Below are 22,848 nucleotides of genomic sequence, written 5' to 3' on the forward strand. Positions count from 1 at the left end.
TGATCTAATTTCTCCATATCTCATAAGCATTTCATGATGTTTAACCCTCCTGATTGTTATGTAATGATGTCTCATCGTAGCTTTAATTTTTAATTAGCTTATCACTAATGATATTGAACATCTGTTCATGTACTTCTTTCTTAATGGTATAACCTTTTTGACCAAATGTTTGCTTATATATACTTCCAATTTCAATTTTTTTATTGTTGTGTTTGAAACTTTTTCTATGCTAGATAGTCCTTTGTTCAAAAAATAATTTTCAAATGTGTTATTCTGCTCTGTTTCTTGCCTTTTTATCCTTTCTCACAGATCAAAAGGTTTTAATTAAATTTTAAATTATTTGTCTTATTTTAGAGGGGGGAAGAGAGAAACAGGTGAAGATGGAGAGAAAAATAGAGATGATGAGAGATAGGGAGGAGGTTGGAGAGAGAAAGAAAGAAGAAGGATAGAGGAGAAAGGAGGGGTGGGGGAGAGAGCAGTGTGCAAGAGAAAGAAAGAGAAAGAGAGAGAAACTCTGACTTCTTATCTTCTTGTTCACTTTTCAAATACTGGGACTGGAAGCTGGGAACTCAATAAAGATCTCCCATATTATTGATAGGCACCGAAGTACTTGAGACATGACATGCTGCCTCCCAGGGTGTATTAACAGGTAGGTGGATTTGGACTCAAACCCTGGCATGGTAATATGGAATGTTGGTGTCCCAAGGAGCCTAACTGCTATGCCAAATGCCTACCCCAGTTTTTAATTCAATGAAGTTCAATGTACTAATGTTTCCTTTTATAGATCTTGCTTTTTGGTGTCAAGTCTAAGAGCACTTTGCTTTGCCCTAGATCCTGAAGGTTTTCTCATATGCTTTTTCATAGAGGTATTATGCTTTTTTTTTTTTTTTATCATGTTACTTTGGCTTTCTGGAGACTTTCACGCACATAGGCAAGTGTATAATTGCAGGCAGTTTATCTTGTTTCTTATTCAGACTAATATTTCTCATTTATCTCTCATACTCTTATTTTTAAATTTTTAATTAATTTGTTTTAAAGGTGGAGAGACAGACACAGCTATATTCTATTCAGTATTTCATTCACTAATTGCTTACAAAAGTCAAGGTTGGGCCAGGCTAAAGCTAGTAGCCTGGAACTTAATCTGAGTTTCCCACATGGGTGGAATAAACCCAAATACTTAAGTCATGAGCCGTTACCTCCTGAACTGCATGTTAGCAGGAAGCTGGATCAGAAACAGAGCCAGAACTGGAACCCAGATACTTCAATATGGAATGTAGATGTCCCAAGAGCATCTTAACTACTGAGCCAAAAGCATGCCCTAAATATTCCTGTAAATATTTTCTTTTTCTTTCCATACTTCAAAGTGGATACTTCATTCAGATCTATTTTCCAGCTCTCATATTTTCTCTTCTATTATGTCTAAGCTGATATTATTACTAACAATTGAGATACCATTTTCAATTACTGTATAGTTAATATCTAACTCTCCTAGAATGCTTAATAATTTCTTTTAATTATACTTTCATACTATATGTTAAGAAAACAATATTAGGATGTATGCATCTATATCTGAAAGCATTCAATAGAATTTAAGTATAAATCTCAACTACAAAATTCTTTATTGTTTTGAAATGATGATGAGAAATATTTAAGCACATGAAATAAGAACAATAGATCTTAGTCAAAAATAAGAATGGGAATAGAAGAGGGAGGAAGAAGAAGGGTGGGAATGTGGGTATGGTGGGAAGAATCACCATGTTCCTAAAGTTATATTTATGAAATGCATGAAGTTTGTATACCTTAAATAAAAGATTTCTGGGAAAAAATGAACCATGAATGAAGTGCTTCAGAAAGTTTGTGTAAAATGAAATAAAAGGATAAGTGTATTTTGATACAAATCATTTTGTAATTCCTAAGTAGTTTTGTAATACACAGAAGATAAACACATCTAAGTTTTTTGTTCACCCTGCTGGGCAGAGCTCTTTCAAGTTCTTCCACGGCTGAGAGCTGCCACATTCATGAATTGTGCTTTGCTCAAATAAACTCTGTTAAACTTATTGTGGCTAATGATTTACCCTTAACAGCAATGAATATGATTTTAATGAAAAACAAGAAAAAACTAATTTATATAATAGTCAGGTATATTTATTTCTCTTGGAAGTATTACAATTCCATAAGTAATGATTACTTTTAAAAGTTACTATGGGTTGTACTTCATATACAAATAAACAAAGCAATATTGGGACCATGATTGCATCGCAATCTTCAAAATGCTTTAAAGTGATTTTGTGTGATAACATTCTTACTGGCTTATTAAAGACAGTGAGAGTCCTTCTGAGTCAGTGAGACCTAGACATTTCTGCTCCTCTGGAGTCACCTGTGTTGGCCAGACTCTGGAAACGCATGTCTTCCCTTAGTCTCTAACCTCCTCCTGTGTGGGTTTCATCTACCCCTTGATTCTAACAGAATAGGTAGCAGTACTGACACATTCCTCCCCCGACTCCTTTCCATAATATGAATCTGCTTTTCCAGCATTCTCACTGGAGAGACAGGCTTACATCCTTACTGAAGCTAAGCGTGTAACAGGGAGGCCCAGGAGGCAAAGGACTATGGGCAGTTCTGAGGATCTGAGCGAAGTCCGATGCTCCATGTCTATAACTAAGGGAACTGAATTCTGCCAAGCAACATGCGGAGCTCAGGCTCTCAAAGCAGGGCAATGACTGACGGCTGCCATTCCCGGCTAAGCCATACACAGGGGCCAGACCTCCAGGAACGGTGAGACAATAAATGTGGCTTATTTTAAAATACAAATTTTGTATAATTTGTTGTAAAACAGAGAAAACCAAGGCACATCCCGCAGCCCTCCCAAGTCTCCTTCTTGCTTTGTGGGCCATGGTCACAGGGCTTTCCTTCAGAATCCTCATGTTCCTGTCACTGAAGCCTCCTGCTCTGTGTTCAAGCTCTGCCTTCACTCTCCCCATCCCATTAACGTGTGCATCCTTCAAAATCTCTTGGAAAATTCCCATTATGACCAAAGCTACACACACTCTCTTCCTGTTGCAATAATCGCCTCTTAGCACCAACATCATTCAATCAGCATTGACTTGCTTCTCCATCAGAACCTCCAGGTTTACCAAGCTAGTTCCCACTTCCCAATACAGTCTGTAAGCTTCTTTAGGACAGGAAATTTCACTGTTTCTTTCTCTCTTATGAAGGGCTGTACATAAAGCATTCAATACAATGTCACTGGCATGGCAAATGTATCATGCTTAATGAGCTTATTTTTCTGAATTACATTTTGGATACAGTGAAAATTCATTTTCTGCAGTTCTCAAAAAATCTATTTTGCACTTAAAATAAAGCTTTATGAAATTATTTTCAGAGTACAAAAATTATACTGGGGGATTTGGAGGATTATGCCCAAGAATAATAGAAATAAAGCTGCTTGTTTTTCTTCCATTCAAATGATAGGAAGGAAACAATTAACTTACCTGGCCGGGCTTAGCATTTTCACAGACAACAATATCATATTCCCTGGCAAGTTCGGGTGGATTGTCATTGACATCCAGAACTCTAATACCCACTGTGACATGGCTCAGCAAACCAGGATTGTCTGCAAAACACACAGGGATGTATTTAGTATTTCCATGCACACTTTAGAAGCTTGGTTTACAACAAATCTCCTTAATACTGGAGCTTGTCACCAGCTCCATATGCTGTAGCAGGACTTTTGGCAAAAGACAACTTTATGAAGGCACTCTTCACTAGAACTCATTAACTCACAGAAAAATGAAAAATGAACACCAAGGTATGACATGAATGCTAAAACGATATTTTGTCATATCAAGGAAATTGCATGTTATTTGGGAACTGGAGTGGGAGAAAGTTGTCAGAATTCATTGTGTGCTGTCAGAGTCTAGGGGATGAACAATTGGTTTCATCATTAATCTAAGAAAAGCACAGCAGTTGGTAAAAAAAAAGATCACATAATCTTTCAAATGTTCAAGGTCTCAAATCTAAATAAAGTCAGTGAAAATAGAAAGCAAAGTTCTTTACACAAAGGATCATTTTCTTCTTATACGAGAATATATGCGATGTGTGATACTAAGTCACACTTGGGGAAAAATAAAGAATAATTTAAATGAGAATTTAGCATGGGATTTACATATGACTCTGGAAGAGATCAAAATATTATATTCAATAGTTTAAAATATGTTTGGAACTCAGTCTTCTCATTTTTCAGTAAGTTCATTAATTCTGACATGCAAGGAAAAAGGCAAAGGATTTGTTTTACATGACAAATATACAGATTCAGAATAATAGCAAACTTGAATCATCGCTTTCTGCTCTCCCTCCCTCCCTCTCTTCCTCCCCCTCTCCTCTATTGCTCATTGCTGATGTACGTGTCATCCTATGAAAATGTCCAAATCATTAAAAGAATAACACACCAAGAAAAAGACTAGTAGGGGCTGGCACCGTGGCTCACTAAGTTAATCCTCCACCTGTGGCACTGGCATCCCATATGGGTGCCAGTTCTAGTCCTGATTGCTCCTCTTCCAGTCCAGCTCTCTGCTTTGGCCTGACATAGCAGTGGAGGATGGCCCAAGTGCTTGGGCCCCTGTACCCGCATGGGAGACCAGGAAGAAGCACCTGGCTCCTGGCTTTGGATTGGCGCAGCTCTGGCCATTGTGACCACTTGGGGAGTGAACAAACGGAAGGAAGACCTGTCTCTCTCACTGTCTGTAACACTACCTGTCAAATAAATAAATAAAATCTTTAAAAAAAAAAACAAAAGAAAAAGACTGGTAAAAGATTTACTTATAGAGAAATATAAAATCAGCTAATCCTGTGATTGAGAAAAAAATACCAGAACACATACAGGTATGTTACAAGGGGCTATAGAGGATTTTCAGCCCCATTATCTCAAATAAAATCTACATTTTTACACATCATTTTATTTTTACTGAACAGTAGTTATTCAATTCATGTCAGTGATTACATAAGATTTAGCATTTATTTTTTAATAACTATTTTTCAGCATTATCTTAAACATTAGCTTATTTGGTTCTCTATGTTGGTTTTCCAGTTTTACAAAATGTTATATTTGAATGAAATTTTCTGCCACATTTCTGAGAATATATTTCATCTAACATTTTTTTTTTACTTTTCTCTATTTATTACATTTCATACAAAGCAACCCCCAAGCCCTTCACATCTCTCGAAGGGGCTGAGATGCTAACTCTGAAGGGGACCTGGGAGTCGGGGGGGGGGGGTCCCTTCTGGAAAATGAGAATGAAAGCTGGTCCTGGAGAAGAGACACTCACCAGGCTCCTTACCCTAGCCTCACTCCCTGCTGCTAAGGTCTAGAACAAACTGCCACAGCTGGTGGCAGCCACGCGTTAAGTCCTCTAACATTTTGTTTCTAAGACTGCTCCTGGCCGACGCCATGGCTCACTAGGCTAATCCTCTGCCTATGGTGCTGGCAACCCAGGTTCTAGTCCTGGTTGGGGTGCCGGATTCTGTCCTGGTTGCTCCTCTTCCAGTCCAGCTCTCTGCTGTGGTCCAGGAAGGCAGTGGAGGATGGCCCAAGTGCTTGGGTCCTGCACCCGCGTGGGAGACCAGGAGGAAGCACCTGGCTCCTGGCTTCCGATTGGCGCAGCGCACTGGCCTGGCCGTAGCAGCCATTTGGTGGGGGGTGAACCAATGGAAGGAAGACCTTTCTTTCTGTCTCTCTCTCTCTTACTAGCTCTGCCTGTAAAAAAAAAAAAGACTGTTCCTTATGGTGACTATATTGTTATTAATTTACTTTCTGCATGATATAAATACAGCAGAGTTATTATATATGTTGATTTTTCCTATAGAGATAAGTCAAAGAAATTCCTGGATCTTTGGAATGAAAATTTACAACTGTAGTTTTAACTGTATATAGATTATGTAATTTATAATCATTTTAATTTATCTATATCCAATCCAGAACTTTGAAATTTTGTAAAATTTCCGGTCTGGTTTGTTAAACAGCAGTTTATTTTGATTAACCTAAATTCTTTAAACAGTGATGTTATTGAAAAATATTTTCATATTTTTACTGCTCACTTTATGTTAACTCTTAAGTGTTTGTCATGTTTTGCATTTTTATATTGTGCTGGTATTTTCTTATTAATGCAATATATCCTGTTATATGTATACACATACCCTGTACCAGTCACATGTGCTATAAATGTCCTCCGCCATATCATAAAATTTTTCCCCTTTTGTAGTCTATTTGGAGGAATGGAAATACAATGGGGTATAAAGCTTGCATTTGCACTGTAATACCGCTTTCACTATGCCACTTTCTCCACAGAGAACTGTTTATGTGAACTGTCACACTGGTATTTTATAAAGCATGGCTGAGTTTTACATAGTACAGTTTATACTGAAAATTTCATGTATAAGATTACCATCATGACACATAGTTTGTTTTCAAATCTTAAATATATTCAGAAAGTATTAAAATGTACAGTCAGCTCTCTCTCATACTCAGTATCATAAAGTTTGCTCAGCTTACTCAAGTGGTTCTCAAAAACACTTTGGCAAAAAAGTTACTATTTTTCCAGGTATACAGAGACATAGGGATAATGAATATCTTTTCAAAATTTGGATAGATTACCTGTAGTAGAAATGGGATTAATATTTAAGTTTGTCTTGTTTCAATATATTTTATTTAGTTTTCCATTAAAAGATTATGAAATATAATTTCTATGAATGAGGCATGACGACAATAATAATAGCATTGAGTTAAAAATCTTAGAAAAATTATCCAATTTTATACTTGACAAAATGTTGTTAACACACATGAATATGGTTACATTTCAGAGGGAAAGTAGTTGACATTCAAAGGGAAACCCAAGGATCATTAGAAATATGTACTGACCCCAAGGAACTTGTCCTTTGACTCCTGTAAAACTAGCTAATCCAATGATTGAGAAAAAAAAAAGCAGAATGCATACAGATTTTTTAAATGGATGGAACTGAAAAGCATTAGGCTATGCACAATAAATGAGACACGGAGAGACAAATATTGTATGTTTTCTCTCATACAAAGTTCATTTAACTATAGATTAGTGATTACTAATTACTAATGAACTGGAAGTTCAGGGACACTGAGGATACTAGGAGGTTAAATGATAGTTATCAAGTCACCATTAGGTAGTGCTATAGTCTAACATTCTACAGCACAGCAGGATGACTACAGTTCATATAATTTCATGTTTTATAAATAGCTAGAACAGAGGAGCTATAAAAGACTCCAAACATAAAGCAATGATGAGTTAGAAAAATAATTTCCTTGATTTTGTTATTGCATATCTTTAAATATACCTGATTATCTCCACGTGTCCACAAATATGGACAGTTAAAAGAAAAAAATCACACAAAAATATTCTTAAATATACCATCAGCATCAGAAAATGAATTTGTTAATTATGGCAAAACACCTAGTATGGAAAATTTTTAATAAAATTATACTTATTAATTTTTATATTAAGATATTTAAATGCATAATCAATCAACAATCTGTAATAGCTTTATGTGGCCTTATCTGTAAGAATGAATCTGCTGCTGTTTGGACTTGATGCCATCATACTTGTAATAACCATACACACTGAATAAATTATGAACCCCAAAACTAATTTATTCATTGAAGGTAGAACTTGAAGAAACCTTAAGAAGGGTCTAATATACCAAGGTTTCTGGTTTGTATATTTTTTTGGATTTTATAATTGCCTAATGTTTTTTCCTAAATGGTATAGTATTTAACAAATCACATTTATTAAGTTTTAGGTAAAAATTTTCTACTTTGGACTACATCCTAATTCTATTACATACATGTATACCATTTTTTTTGTGTAACACTTAAATACATTACATAATTACACAAAGAAGTTACCAGGCTTGGAAACAGAACTCAAGAAAATAAACTGCACATTGTTTAGCAAGGAGGTACTGATACCAAAATAGGCTGGCATCATAGATTATTATAAAACTGAACAAAACATGTGAAGTACTGCTCTCATAAATTAGAAAGCAAATAGTGCACAATTGCTTCCTGAAAGAAGAAAGATACATAAATGAGACCCATGGTTCCTCTGAGGTTTGGTAATATGTCAATCATTACCAAGTGCAAAATATGGCAGAAATAAAAGCCTATTGTTCCACATCTAAAAGTCAATGTGAATATACATGATCGTCAATTTACAACAGGGTTATACACCTGTCAAAAAATCATTAAAGACACCTAAACTCCCACAGATGATAGTTTAGCCACAGTACACTGTAGAGAGTCAGTTGTCTATCCTCATGATTGCAGGGCAGACAGGGGGCAGTTGTCTGCTTGTTATCACAAAAGAGCATTGCACCACATATTGCTGGCCTGGGAAAAGCTAAAACTCAAAATTTAACTCAAAATTATATGTTTGGTTTCTGCTGAATGTATATCTTTTGAAAACTGTTAATTTAAAACACAATTTAAGTTGCACCATCATGAATTGGAAACCATCTGTAATTCATTATATGCATATATTATTATCTCAGTAACCACAGAAAATACTCAAGAAAACATGATACTTTTATTAGAGAGGGAAAAGAATACCTTCAATTAGCTAAAGCTAGCAGGGACTTTCTGAAAAAAAAAAAAAAAATGTATGCACCAGAAGCCGAGAACTGTCATCATTGTTAACACTGAGAATTCAACACTTCAACTTAAGGAATAAGAAAAATAAAATAGGGATACATGCTCTCTTCTACACCTTGTCTTCAATGTTATATTCAATGTAATTGCATAGGAAAATAAAGATCATATACATTGAAAAGTAAGAAATAAATTTAACTTCTCAGTCAGCCTGCTAATCTATATAAAAAAATACAAAAATGTATTTGAATTAAGAGAACTTAATACCGCTGAGTGCAAGTTCAGTACTATTATCTATTTCTATAACAATACAGAGATAACAATAACTTCATATCTAATTTACATATCCTAGAAAATAAGCGCAATATTTTCTCAATATTACAAATATTGCTGATAAAATAATTGAAATATCTAAATAAGTGAAAATGTATGCCATGCTCAATATTGTTAAGATGTCCATTCTCTGAAAATTGAACTAAACAATCAATGTAATATTATCAAAATTCTGACAATGTTGAAATATTTGATAAGCTGGTTCTAAAACTTATATGGAAGCCAAAATGTCCTAAATTAGGTCAAATAATTTCAAAAAAGAAGATGGTGCAGAACTCACACACTGAATAAGATAATTATGTATATCTTTATATATACATATAATATATTGATAAATTTGTGATTCTAACATTATCCATCACTCAGATGCTTAGCATTTGTATATAATTTGAGAATTCAAAAATCTCCTCTAAAAAGTCATGCATTAAAATCTCAAAACTAAGTAATAAAATCCTAAAAATCATGAAAGTGTGCAAATTTCTGAAGATAAACTTTAACACAAAAGATGTTACAAAGGACAAATAAGAGATGCCTCCAGCATCACTACTCTGCAGTGAAATGCAAATTAAATCAATGAGATGTCACTATATAATTATTGGAGTTGTACAGTGTTAAGGATGTGGATCAACTGCTGGTGGCAATGCAAAATTATATACCATTTTGGAAAACAGTATGGCATGTTTTCATGATTATAAATATGCCATTGGCCCAAGAATCCTGCCCATAGCTATTTACCTGAGATTAAAACACATATCCTCATAAAAATTGGTTATAAATATTAATATCAGATTTTTAAAATAGTTAAAAATTAGAATTGACTCATAAGTATGTTGACACTTTTTAAAGATTTACTTATTTATTTTAAAGGCAGAGTTACAGAAAGAAAGAGAGACTAAGAGAGGGAGAAAGAGATCTTCCATCTGCTGGTTCACTCCCCAAATGGTGGCAACAGCTGGGGCTGGGCCAGACTTCAACCAGGAGCCAGAAGCTTCATCCAGGTCTCTTATATGGGTGCAGGGACCCAAGCACTTGGACCATCTTCTGCTGCTTTCCCAGGCACATTAGCAGGGAGTTGGATAGGAAGTGGAAGAGCTGGGACCCAAATGAGTGCCAACATGGGATGCCGGTGCTTCAGGCAGTGGCTTTACCTACTACTTCACAACACTGGCCCCGACACATTTTTAAAATGACATATAAATAAATAATTGGGAATAGTTAACAAATGTCCATTTGTAATAATGCCATACACAAATACTGAAATATATGCTACATGGTTGAAGAGAGCAAATCAAGTGTCTATATTGTGTGCCTTTCATTTTTGTTATATTTGAAACAGGAAATGCTATGGGCTCAGAAATCAGTCCAGCAGTTTCTAGGATGAAGGAAGGGAAATAATTAGTGAATATTTTGAATAATTGGATTATTCTATTTCATCATTTTAGCAGTGCTTATGTACTACATGTCCCTGAAAAATTCATCATAGTTTACACTTAAATATGGCAATTATATCATGCAAATCATGCTGTAAGAAAGTTAGCTTCATCATAAAAGAATGTTGTGTTCTGAAACTTTAAATTTGGAGCCAGGAAATAGTGGCAGTTATTAAAGATAGTAATTGCATTGCTGATAAAGTCATTAAAATTTCAAAAATATTAAAAAATTTTGGAAGAAATGTATTTTCAATAAATATTTTTGGAAAGTTGAATATAATGGCCTAAGAAATCCATAAAGTATTTACAGATAAATTTTGCACAAGATGCATAATATTTCTACAAAGCAATTGTAATATATTAGTAGAAAATAAGTAATTAAGTAAATGGAGAGATTTAGCATATTCATAGATTGGAAGTTTGATATTGTTAAGATGTTATTTCTCTCCAAAAAATCTATAGGTTTGAATTCAAGCACAAGCCAAATTCCAGCATCAATTTTTAAAGTAGAAATTAGCAAAGTGTTTTTAAAGATTATAAGGATATAGAAAAATACCAAATTCTAAATTAATAATGGAAAATGTAGCCATTGGTGGACATCTTTTGCTACTTGATTTCTAAATTCTCTATATTCTTACAGTAATGTCCATTGGCTCAATATAGAAAAATAAATTAATGGGACAGGATAGCATTTTCAAAAATAGTTACATACATATGTGATAGATTTACTTTTCATAATGTTGCCAAATTCAATTCAATCAAAATTTACAGAGTTATATTGAAAATAATCTACTCAGATTCCACTGACTCATACACAAATAATAATTCAATGGTGCTTAAGCAGAAAAACCAAAAATACAAATGTATTAGAAAAGCTAAAGCATGAGACTGCACTTTTAAGTAAACAAAGATTTTATAGACAACACCAAGGCCATGATAAAATACAATTTAGTGATTGTAACTCATGATAATTAAAAATATCTGCTCTTAAAAATGTACATGTTTATAACAGAAAACCTTTGAATGTTAATGTAAATTTCACAAAAGTAATAAATGAGGGATTTTTAAAAATTCCTGAAAGTGTATGCTATAAAAAGAACTATTCATAATTTTCAAATATGTTGGCATCAAAATAAGTTCAACTTTAATTTCATTTTCTATGAATATTCTGAAACATCTTTGTAAACATATACACACATGTCTGCATATGTAAGACACTTGTCCAGAATACAAGTAGAAATTAGATAACAAGGAAATACATACATATGACCAATGAAAACATGAAAATACATTATCTTTTGTCATTAGAGATATAAAGTCAAACCACAATGAAATTCAAATATACCCACAAATCAAGTGAACAAATCTAAAATAGAGAGGTTATCAACTTGAAATGAAAAAATACACAAACTAGAATTCTCATATTTAGTAAAATATTATAAGTAGTTTAGAAAAACAGTCTGTTTCTTATAAAGGTGTTCATATTTCTTTGATTGAAGCTTCCACTATAGATATTTATCTAGGAGTAACAAAATAGATATTCATGTATGCATATATATATTTGTAGCAGCTTTAAAATAAAAGCTGCAAATAAGAAACAAATCAAAATGTCATAAGGGAGAAGTTATAAGGACATTGTGGTATACTAACACAATGGGTATTATTTATAATTAACAAGAAATGAACTACAAATTGCTACCAGTGATTTTTTTTTTCTTTTTATTTGAAAGGGGGAGAGAGAGAGAGCAACAGACTAACAGTGATCTTCATCTGCTGGTTCACTCTCCAAATACCCGCAGCAACCAGGGTTAGACCAGGCAAAGCCAAGAGCCCAGAACTCAATCCAATTTTTTCACTTGAGTGATAGGGACCTGAGTAATAGAAATCATCCACCTCCCAGCATGTGCATTAGCAGAAGGTTGTATTGGAAGCCAAGGAACCAGGACTTGAACCAAGCATTCAGAAATGGAATGTTAGTGTCCCAAGCAGCAACTTAAATGCTGTTCCAAAGTCTGCCCATCAGCAGGAATGTGGAGAATTTCAACATATTATGTTGTTCAATAGAAATCCAAAATATGTCCATATTGCACCAAAAGCCACATATACTTTATGATCCCATGTATATGGTATTCCAGAAATGGAAAATTGTATGGTGAAATGAATCACAAGCTTGCTACCTCTGAGCCATAACAGAAAGGATCACAGGAAGAGGGAACCTCTCTCTGATGGTAAGGACATTTCTTATATTTCAAAAAGGATGTGATTGCACAGGTGATATCCATTTGTGAGACCAACTGAAGTATAACAAATCTTAGTTTGCTCTATCAATATTGACCTTTATGTACTGCGCAAATCAGACCTTTTAAAAATATTTTCTAGGCCAAAGTCAAATAGATGTTATACTGCATAGTTTTTAAACGTTTAAATGTTTTCTTCTACCTATTATAATTCCTTCTTTAGTACAGTTGTGAGATTGTAAATAAGCTTTCTTTCCTTGGCACAGCCCGTTTTCACTGTTCCATCACAAGCTGTTGAAGTGTCAATCTGTTCTCCCCCATTGATCTGCAAATCGCTTCCCCCTTACAGGACTTGACACTGTGGTTTGCAGAGACTGCAGCTTGCATCAATACATTTATTTGCAAAAAAAATTCTTTACCATTTTGTAAGGCATTAAAGTCCATATATTTTGTATGTTTCAAAATGATATTAATTTTCTAAATTTGGAGGGTTCTCTATTCAAATACAAAATATTTTTATTTGGTTTGGAGCAGCTCTTTTGTGGGCTTATTAAAATAGTTATGAGGGAGCTTCTTCCATGATGTTTTTTTTTTTTTTGCTCATTGTATAACATATTTTTTAGCTGCATAAAAACTTCAAATAGTTCCATCATCTTGGTAAAATATACTTCATGTCAATATAAGCTGTCCCTCTTATTATAACCAGAGTTCTTTTTTTCAAAGTATATTTTGCCTGATCTATGAGCAAAGTTTTGATTATTTTTGTTAGAATATTTTTCTTATAACCTTTTATATTAAAACTCGATATTTTTGTTTCTAATGGTTCCTCTTTGAAATAGAAAAAATGTTTTCTTGTTTTACTCTAATATTTAATACTTTTAACAGAACATTTTATTCGATTCACATCACACTACTAACCATTATGTATGTCATAAAGTTCATGGAAATTGAATTAAAAGTTTATTTTAGTGCAAAAATTTTATTGAAATCCAGGCATATTTTTGGGAAGGTGTGTTTTCCATGAACTTTTTGAAGAATCTTTGCATATATTTTTTCCCACTACACTATCTGCTTCAGCTCTATCCTAATTTTCTCATGCAATTATATCTTCTAATCATAGTTTCATGTTTTATATTTTTATCTCACTTTAATGATAATTTTAAATATTTCTACTCCATGTTGACATGAATGTACAACTTTGGGAAAAGTGAAAAAGTCAATAACTACAGCTCTCTTGAACATACAATAATTAAAATGTTTTAACACCTATCAAATCACTTTTAAAGTATTACTTATTTTTTCTTATTATTATTACCAAATGCTAAATTTGACATTCATGATGTTATTATGCAGTCAGTATCTTTTTAATTATATTCAAGTTCATACCAGTTTCCTTACCCATTATCGGATTTTAGAATTTTCTTTGAACTCATTTTTCTAATGCATATTTTGAATGATTTTTTTCAGTGACAATAGAAACTTTCTTGATTTGGTGTTTGAAAATGTTTTTGTTTCACACTTATCACGGGGTTATTGACAAAGATCATATTAAGTTATGTGTAGGAAGTGTCTTATACACAATTTATAATGAGTTAACGTTTTAACATTTTCATTTTCTCTACCTAAAAGTAAGGTGAAATTGTACTTTGTTCAATATTTCTCTGTGTCCCTCTGACTCTGTGTGTGTGTGTGTGTTTGTATTTTACTTACTCTTCATAGGTGTTTATGTCTTCTCTTATTTGGGCGTGTGTGATCCTATTCAAGAAAACAAAAGTACATGATATTGTTCATGATTTACAAGGAGCATTTACTGCAGCTGTCAGGATAAACGATTGAAGAGGCTAGGGTTAGGTTAAAGTCTTCTTAGGAAGCTATTAAATACTACAGGTAAGGGTAATGGTCTTTTGGACTAGAGTGAGAGGGATGGAAATGTAAATAAATGGTTAAATTATGAATGTTGTTGAAGGTATAGTTGGTGGAAGTTTCTGATGGAGTGGAAGTGGAGTATGAGAAAAGAGTGGCACTAAATATGGCTCTGCAATCAGAACACCACAGTCATAACTGCTGAGACAGACTGGACTTCTGGAAAGTCAGATTATGGAGAAAATGGGACTTTTTTTTCAGATATTTACTTGTAGAGTTTGAGACTTCCAGGAGGAGATAGTAAAGGAGTTAATATGAACATCAGGGGGACAAAAAACACGCTGCAGCAGGTTTAAATTTGAGAATTATCAGTTTATAGATGTTATGAAACCACATGGGCCATAAGATGGGATTGAAGTCTAAGACTCAGGCTTCACAGAGTTACAATAGTAGAGAAATGAGGAAGAAGTAAGCAACACTTTGAGAAAGAAACAAGGAAAAATAATGAGAATTAAGGGAATACATGTCTGTAAGCCAAAGAAAGAACCTGTTTCTTTGGATTGCTGCTTGTGTCAAAGCTTGCTGCTTTGTTGAGTAAATGGAGAAATGAGAATTATCCTTTGAGTTTTATAATATGAAGAAATAGGATAACATCAGTGAAGTAGTAAACACGAGAGTCTTGGTGGAGAGGGTTGAAAGGGGCATGGGAGGCCGGCGCTGCGGCTCACTAGGCTAATCCTCCGCCTGCCAAATTCTGTCCCGGTTGCTCCTCTTCCAGTCCAGCTCTCTGCTGTGGCCCGGGGAAGGCTGTGGAGGATGGCCCAAGTGCTTGGGCCCTGCACCCGCATGGGAGACCAGGAGAAGCACCTGGCTCCTGGCTTCAGATCTGCGCAGCGCCGGCCGCAATGTGCCGGCCATAGTGGCCATTTGGGGGGTGAACCAACGGAAAAGGAAGACCTTTCTCTCTGTCCCTCTCTCACTGTCCACTCTGCCTATCAAAAAACAAACAAACAAACAACAAAAGGGGCATGGGAGAAGAGAGAGCATAACGTGCAGATACAGTGAGTTCTTTCAAAAAGATTTTTAGTAAGAAATGGAAAAAGAGCTAACCCTAGCAGGGAACACTAGATCAAGGGGGGTTCTTGGTTTTGTTTTCTCTGCCTAAGTTGTTTTTATTGTCAGACAGGAAACACAGACTACATTTAGCTCTGGAGGATTAAGCATCAGGTGGCGGGGGTGGGGAGTGCAGAGAGGCAAGGGTTGTGGGGGGAATGGCAATGCAGAAAAGTATAGAAACACTTGACGGAGTAATATCTCAGAAAGAAACAGGAGAGGGTGCAGGGCCCAAAGAGAAAGTGGGCCCAGACGGCATGGATGGTCCATCCAGAGACACCTGAAATTAACCAGATGTATAGGTAACAATGCCCATAGGACCAGATAAGGTAGTGCATATGATGGCAGGGGAATCGGTTATCAATTTCTCATTATTATTATTACACAAATTATTAGAGAAATAAGATTATCTGATGAAAGGAAAACTAATAGGAATTTGAGGAAACCTAGAAATCAAATATCAATGAATATAATATTTAAAATGCTCGCATTATTTGGGTTCCTTTAAGGAAATAAATGTAGTCTAGGTTTTCTAGATTATGATAGTGAGACTAGCATAATGCAATTAGTAAGCCCTAAAAATGTCAATATCTTAGGTAAACATAAACATGATAGAATATGGTAGATACTATAATTGTCTCACCAAAATTCTACTTGTTGTGTGTAATCCAAGAGGTCTGAATAGAGTTGGCCACAGGTGAACGTAAAACATAGGCCTTGGGATGAGCATTTGGTGCAACAACCAAGATGCTGCTTGAGATCCTCACAGCCCCTGTCTGAGTGCCTGGGTTTAAGTCTTGGATTTTTGTCTGACTCCAGCTTCTTGTTAATACACCTCTCCATGGCAGTAGGTCTTGATGGTAGAAGTATGAATCTCTCCCACCCACTTGGGAGACTAGATTGAATTCTTAGTACTGGCTTCAACCTGGTCCAGCCCCGGCTTTTATGAGCATTTGGAGAGTGAATCAGCAGAGGGAAGATCCCTGGCTTTATCTGTCCCTGTGTGTTTTAAATAAATAAAAAAATGAATAAAGATTTAAAAATATGTAGGCCTTGATGACTGTGAGCCATGAGACGTTTTTGACACTGTAGTAAATCCAATGATGGCTGATTTTCATGTGTTGAATATAATTTTTAACACAGTGAATTGAGACAAGTTTAAAAATTACATAATAGCAGTGATATGATTAATCATTAACCAGAGGAAAGGTGTTTCTTTTCAGAATATGAAGGATATATTCCCAGTTAAGGGAGGGGAAGGTATCATCATGTTACTACGATACCAGCTAATGTAGTACTAGTTACTATTCTTAAAATATGGAACCATTAAGACAAAAGAGGACATAAAGGAATACAATTTAACACTCTTGTTTATGGCGTCAGTAATCTCCCTAGGCTCTAGTCATGAGTTGCCGAGGCTATGGAAGCCTTTAGAGTTCGCCGACTTCGATCTTATTCCGACAGGGTCATAGTCAAAGTGGAAGTTCTCTCCTCCCTTCAGAGAAAGGTACCTCCCACCTTGATGGCCCCGTTCTTTCCACTGAGATCACACTCGCTGAGATCCATCATTTAGGTCTTCTTCTTCTTCTTCTTTTTTTTTTTTTTTTTTCAGAGTGTCTTGGCTTTCCATGCCTAAAATACTCTCATAGGCTCTTCAGCCAGATCCAAATGCCTTAAGGGCTGATTCTGAGGCCAGAGTGCTATTTAGGACATCTGCCATTCTATGAGTCTGCTGTGCCTCCCCCTTTCCATGTTGGATCATTCTCTCCCTTTTTTGGTTTTATCAGTTAGTATTAGTAGACATTAGTCTTGTTTGTGTGATCCCTTTGACTCTTAGATCTATCAGTGTGATCAACTGTGAACTGAAATTGATCACCTGGACTAGTGAGATGGCATTGGTACATGCCACCTTGATGGGATTGTATTGGGGTCCCCTGGCATGTTTCTAACTCCATCATTTGTGGCAAGTCCGATTGAGCATGTCCCCAATTGTACATCTCCTCCCTCTCTTTTTCTCATTCTTATATTTAACCGGGATCACTTTTCAGTTAAGATTTAAACACCTAAGAATAATTGTGTGTTAATTACAGAGTTCAACCACTAGTACTAGAACAAAAAAAATACTAAAATGGATAACGTATTACATTGTACATCAACAGTCAGCACAAGAGCTGATCAAGTCACTATTTCTCATATTGTCCATTTCGCTTCCACAGGTTTCCCTTTGGTGCTCAGTTAGTTGTCACCGAGGAGCACAGGCAGTCAAAGCCAAAATTAACTATTGGGATTGCATCAAATTGAGAAGTTTCTGTACTGCAAAAGAAACAGTCAGGAAAGTGAATAAGAAACCGACAGAATGGGAAAAAAATATTTGCAAACTATGCAACAGATAAAGGGTTGATAACCAGAATCTACAAAGAAATCAAGAAACTCCACAACATCAAAACAAACAACCCACTCAAGAGATGGGCCAAAGAACTCAACAGACATCTTTCCAAGGAGGAAATCCAAATGGCCAACAGACACATGAAAAAATGTTCAAGATCACTAGCAATCAGGGAAATGCAAATCAAAACCACAATGAGGTTTCACCTCACCCCGGTAAGAATGGCTCACATTCAGAAATCTACCAACAACAGATGCTGGAGAGGATGTGGGGAAAAAGGGACACTAACCCACTGTTGGTGGGAATGAAAACTGGTTAAGCCACTATGGAAGTCAGTCTGGAGATTCCTCAGAAACCTAAATATAACCCTACCATTCAACCCAGCCATCCCACTCCTTGGAATTTACCGAAAGGAAATTAAATTGGCAAACACAAAAGCTGTCTGTACCTTAATGTTTATTGCAGCTCAATTCACAATAGCTAAGACCTGGAACCAACCCAAATGCCCATCAACAGTAGACTGGATAAAGAAACTATGGGACATGTACTCTATAGAATACTATACAGCAGTCACAAACAATGAAACTCGGTCATTTGCAACAAGATGGAGCAATCTGGAAAACATCATGCTGAGTGAAATAAGCCAGTCCCAAAGAGACAAATATCATTTGTTTTCCCTGATCAGTGATAACTAACTGAGCATAAAGGAATACAGAAAAGGACAAATACAGAGTAATGCAGCTGAGACCTGACCAAAGCAAATCCAAAGCCTAATTTACCCAGGAACTTCTAGGACACATAGACAATCAAATCTCTTGTAAATCAAAAAACTTGACTTATTTCTCATTGTGTGTTTATTGTTTTATGCACTTGTTGTTATATGTACCTGAAGACATTCTAACAAATTTTGGTAACTACCAAGATGATCCCAATGCTCGCACCCTGCTATTCCAAGCCTTGTACAATGTCTTGCTAAATTTAATTGAGTTGGCCATTTTTTAAAAAATTTATTTGAAAGAGTAACAGAATGATGGAAAGAAAGAGAGAGAAAGAGATCTTACATCTGCTAGTTCACTCCTCAAGTGGCTAAAATTGCAGTGACTGTGCCAGGCCAAAGCCAGGAACCTGGAACTGCTTCCTGGCCTCCCACATAGATGACAGGGGCCCAAGTACTTGGGCCATCTTCCACTGCTTTCCCAGGTGCTTTAGGAGGGAGCTGGATAAGAGGCAGAGCAGCTGGGACTCAAACAGTCACCCTGATATGGGATGCTGGCAACTCATGCAGTGGCTTAATCCACTGTGCCTCAATGCCAGCCCAGTGTTGGCTATTTTAAACAATAAAATACTGCAGAAGTAACAAAGTATGATTTCTGACAGTTAGGCATAAGGAAGATGGTCCTACCCACATGGCTCACTCATGCATAACGCAGTCAGAGGCAGCCAGCCATCAGGCCTCCAAGTGGGAGCACTCAAGAAGGGCAGTGAAGAAGTGCATGACGTGAAGAACTGAATTCCTCTGCCAAGGCAGCATGAACTTACCAAGGATGTAAGGAAAACACACAGGAAGTATATTCTGCAGATCCAAATTTGGAAATGACGGCAGCCCCACCCAAAATCTTCAGGAAATGACATAAGCCTCAGCCATTCAGCTCATTGTCCAAAAGATAAACAATGGAATTTATGCTTGGCCCTTGAATCTCAATTGGGTCTTACACGCTTTTGCCTTCATACCCAACTGCATTCTTTACAGGTTCCCAAGGCCCAACAGGGCCACCTGAAAGACCAGTCCCAAGAATTCCCTTCTGCCTGCTACCCCCTATCCTCACTCCCATCCCTAGCCCTCCTAAAATATAAAAAGGCCCGGCCCCTGGGATCAGGGCCTTCTGCCATGTGTCCCATCAACGTGAACGCTGGCCGTTGGTTGGTTACCTACCTCTCCAAATTTATTTTCTCTGAATAAATTCAGTCTGGCTGTAAATTCATACACTGCCTCTTCTCTATTCTGCACTTTTTTTCCTAACACCCACAATCACCCACTTGAGCCGCTCTCTTATGACTGACCCACAGAATCTGTGTACAGAATATTGTTTATTTATGCTTGAGTCACCATATTTTAGAGTAATTTTACATGCCAGTAGGAAAGTAGAACATTTACACATATATAGATCCACATGATTTTCATGAAATAATTTTATTACTTTTGATAATTTGTTATAAAGTTTGCAACATCTTTATGTGTCACACCCTTTGTGTAGTCAGACAATAAAGTAATTAAGATATCTATTTTTTTACTAAGAGAAATTGCTAATGGAAACACAGTTATAGAAACTCAATTATGTGTATCAAAATTAGCATGTTAATAATAAGAAAATATTATGAACAGAGTTGGGGGATGGTGTCGTGGCATATTGGGTTAAGCTACTGCCTGCAGTGCTGGCATCCCATGTTGGCACTGGTTCAATGACATTCCTGTCAAGGCACACATTGATTATCATCATTGTCACTTAACTTGTGAGTTCTGGGAATGGCAGAAGCTTGGCATTCATCAGGAATCTGAATGGAGCAGCACTTCCCTACTATTGGTCCATCCAGATGTTGCATCAGTGAATGATAAAGCCCTATTTTGGTGGATTCATCAAGTGGAGTGAATGTTCACATTTTATTGCAAAGAACAAGGACTAACACGATATTTTAGGTAATGGGAAATACACAGTTTAGTGATCACTGAGATGTGCAGGGAGTCATAAAGTGGTAGGGTAGACATGGTAGGTGGGGAAATGAGGGATAAAGAATACACATGTATTTAATTTTTTATCTATTAAATTTTTATTAACCAATTTTTATATGCCCGACAATTTACTAAGCATTTGGGAGTACTATGGTTAACAAAGATAAGTTAGACTTCATCCTTAACCTTGAGATAGTCACAATCCACTATAGGTGAAAAATATCACAATGAAATGTAATTGCTTGCTCTAATTAAGGCATGCACAAAATTAGACTGTAGAAGGGAAAGAGCTATAAAATTTGCCTAAGAAGTAAAGAAAGATTTCACACATGTTGCAACAGTTCAAATAATTCTAAAAGGCAAGTAAGTGTAAAGCAGAACTAGAGGAAAAGAGGGCATGGAGAGATGAAAGCATCATAAAGTACTGAATAAAAAAAACACATGGCCTATTTGGGGGTTATGAATAAAAACATGACAGCATTTTTCAGAGCATTAAGTTGAAAACAGAAATCTGAGTCCTGTTAAGAAAAGCTGAATGTTTAAAGCAGAGTTTATTTCTTAAGTAACAGGTTGTACAATTATATGTGTATATCTATAGTGTGTGTCCATGCAATTCATACTAAATTGACCTATACTATAAATGATATTGTGGCTGGAAATAAAGTGTCTTCAATATGCCAATGATTCTTAAACTTTATCATTCTTGGGACTCATATAAGGACCTGATAAAACTGAGGCTGCTAGACTCCCATCTTGGAGTTTCTCTTTTTTTTTAAGATTTATTTATTTGAGAGGTAGAGGTACAGACAGAGAAGGGTAGAGAGAGAAAGAATGGTCTTCCATCCACTAGTACACTCCCCAAATGGCCACAATGACTGGAGCTGAGCTGATCCGAAGCCAGGAGCCAGGAGCTTCTCCCAGGTCTCCCATGCAGGTACAAGGGCCTAAGCACTTGGGGCATCTTCCACTGCTTTCTCAGGCCAGAGGCAGAGAGCTGGATTGGAAGTGGAGCAGCCAGGACATGAACTGGTGCCAATATGGATGCCTCCCTCTCAGGCAGGACTTAGCCTACTCTGTCACAGCACTGGCCCCTGGAGTTTCTGATTAAGTAGATCTCCACGGACTCTGAAGCTATGCCTTGTTAGCTTCTCAGGAATGATACTCTGATAACCATTGATTTGTAATTTTAAATGCAGAGATTCTTCTCTAGGAACACTAAGTTTCATTATATTGAGATGGACAATGGATATGGCACTCATAGTGATTCAAAAAATATAATATGGGAGATGGCATTGTGATGCATTAAGTTAAGCTGCCATTTTTAGCACCCATATCCCCAGTCATAGTGCCAGTTACAGTCCTGGCTACCCACTTATGATTCAACTTCCTGCTAATGTGCCTGGAGAAGCAGTGAAAGATAGCCAAAGTATGTGGGTCCCTGCCTCCCATGTGAGAGACTGAAATGGACTTCATGGCTTCATGTCTCTACAGACAGGCCATTTGGGGAGTGAATCAGTGGATAGAGATGTTCTCTCTAGCTCTGTTGCTTGCACTCTCTCGCTCTACCCCTCCATCTGTATAGCTCTGCTAGTCAAATAAATAATGTCTGTATAAATGTAATATATAATCACAATTGGATTGAAATTTTGTAAGTGATCACTCAGACAATATGAAAAGTGATAAAATACAAAAAAGTTTAAGAGTTTATTTTGATGTAAAACTTTTGAAACCAAGAGTGTTTTCATAATATGTGCTTAGATAAACTTTTTGAAGATCTTTCATGTTAGTAAGGATTCTCAAAAGAAATGGAAAATCAGAATAGTGTGTCTGAGTATTCAGCAGGTGTATGTAAATGAATGTGTTTGGTGGGGGTGTGCGTACCCATATACCTGAATAAAGGTTTATCTGGAATCAGAGCAGAACATGCAGGCTAACTTTTATTCATCCTTCACCTCAGCACTGGATCCAGGCATTATCTTCTCTGTGGAACCTTCACTGATCCTCTTAGAGAGATTAAACTTCCACAATTTTGTTCTCTCTAGTTTTAAACAACCCTGTTGTGCCAATAACTATCCACCAGGCAAATACCT

The 22,848-nt window shown here is 36.1% G+C and overlaps 1 protein-coding gene across 3 annotated transcripts in view; it reads right to left on the reverse strand.

The window, feature by feature from the left end:
* CDH18 (cadherin 18) overlaps positions 1-22,848 on the reverse strand; it is a 313,101-nt gene that overhangs the window by 39,772 nt on the left and 250,481 nt on the right. For all 3 annotated transcript variants that reach the window (XM_062211720.1, XM_062211722.1, XM_062211721.1), the window contains exon 8: positions 3,492-3,613. In XM_062211720.1, coding sequence (XP_062067704.1) covers positions 3,492-3,613 — 122 coding nt within the window. The remainder of the gene's footprint in view (positions 1-3,491; positions 3,614-22,848) is intronic.

This window comes from Lepus europaeus, chromosome 15, assembly GCF_033115175.1.
Source record: "Lepus europaeus isolate LE1 chromosome 15, mLepTim1.pri, whole genome shotgun sequence".
Classification (NCBI taxonomy): Eukaryota; Metazoa; Chordata; class Mammalia; order Lagomorpha; family Leporidae; genus Lepus; species Lepus europaeus.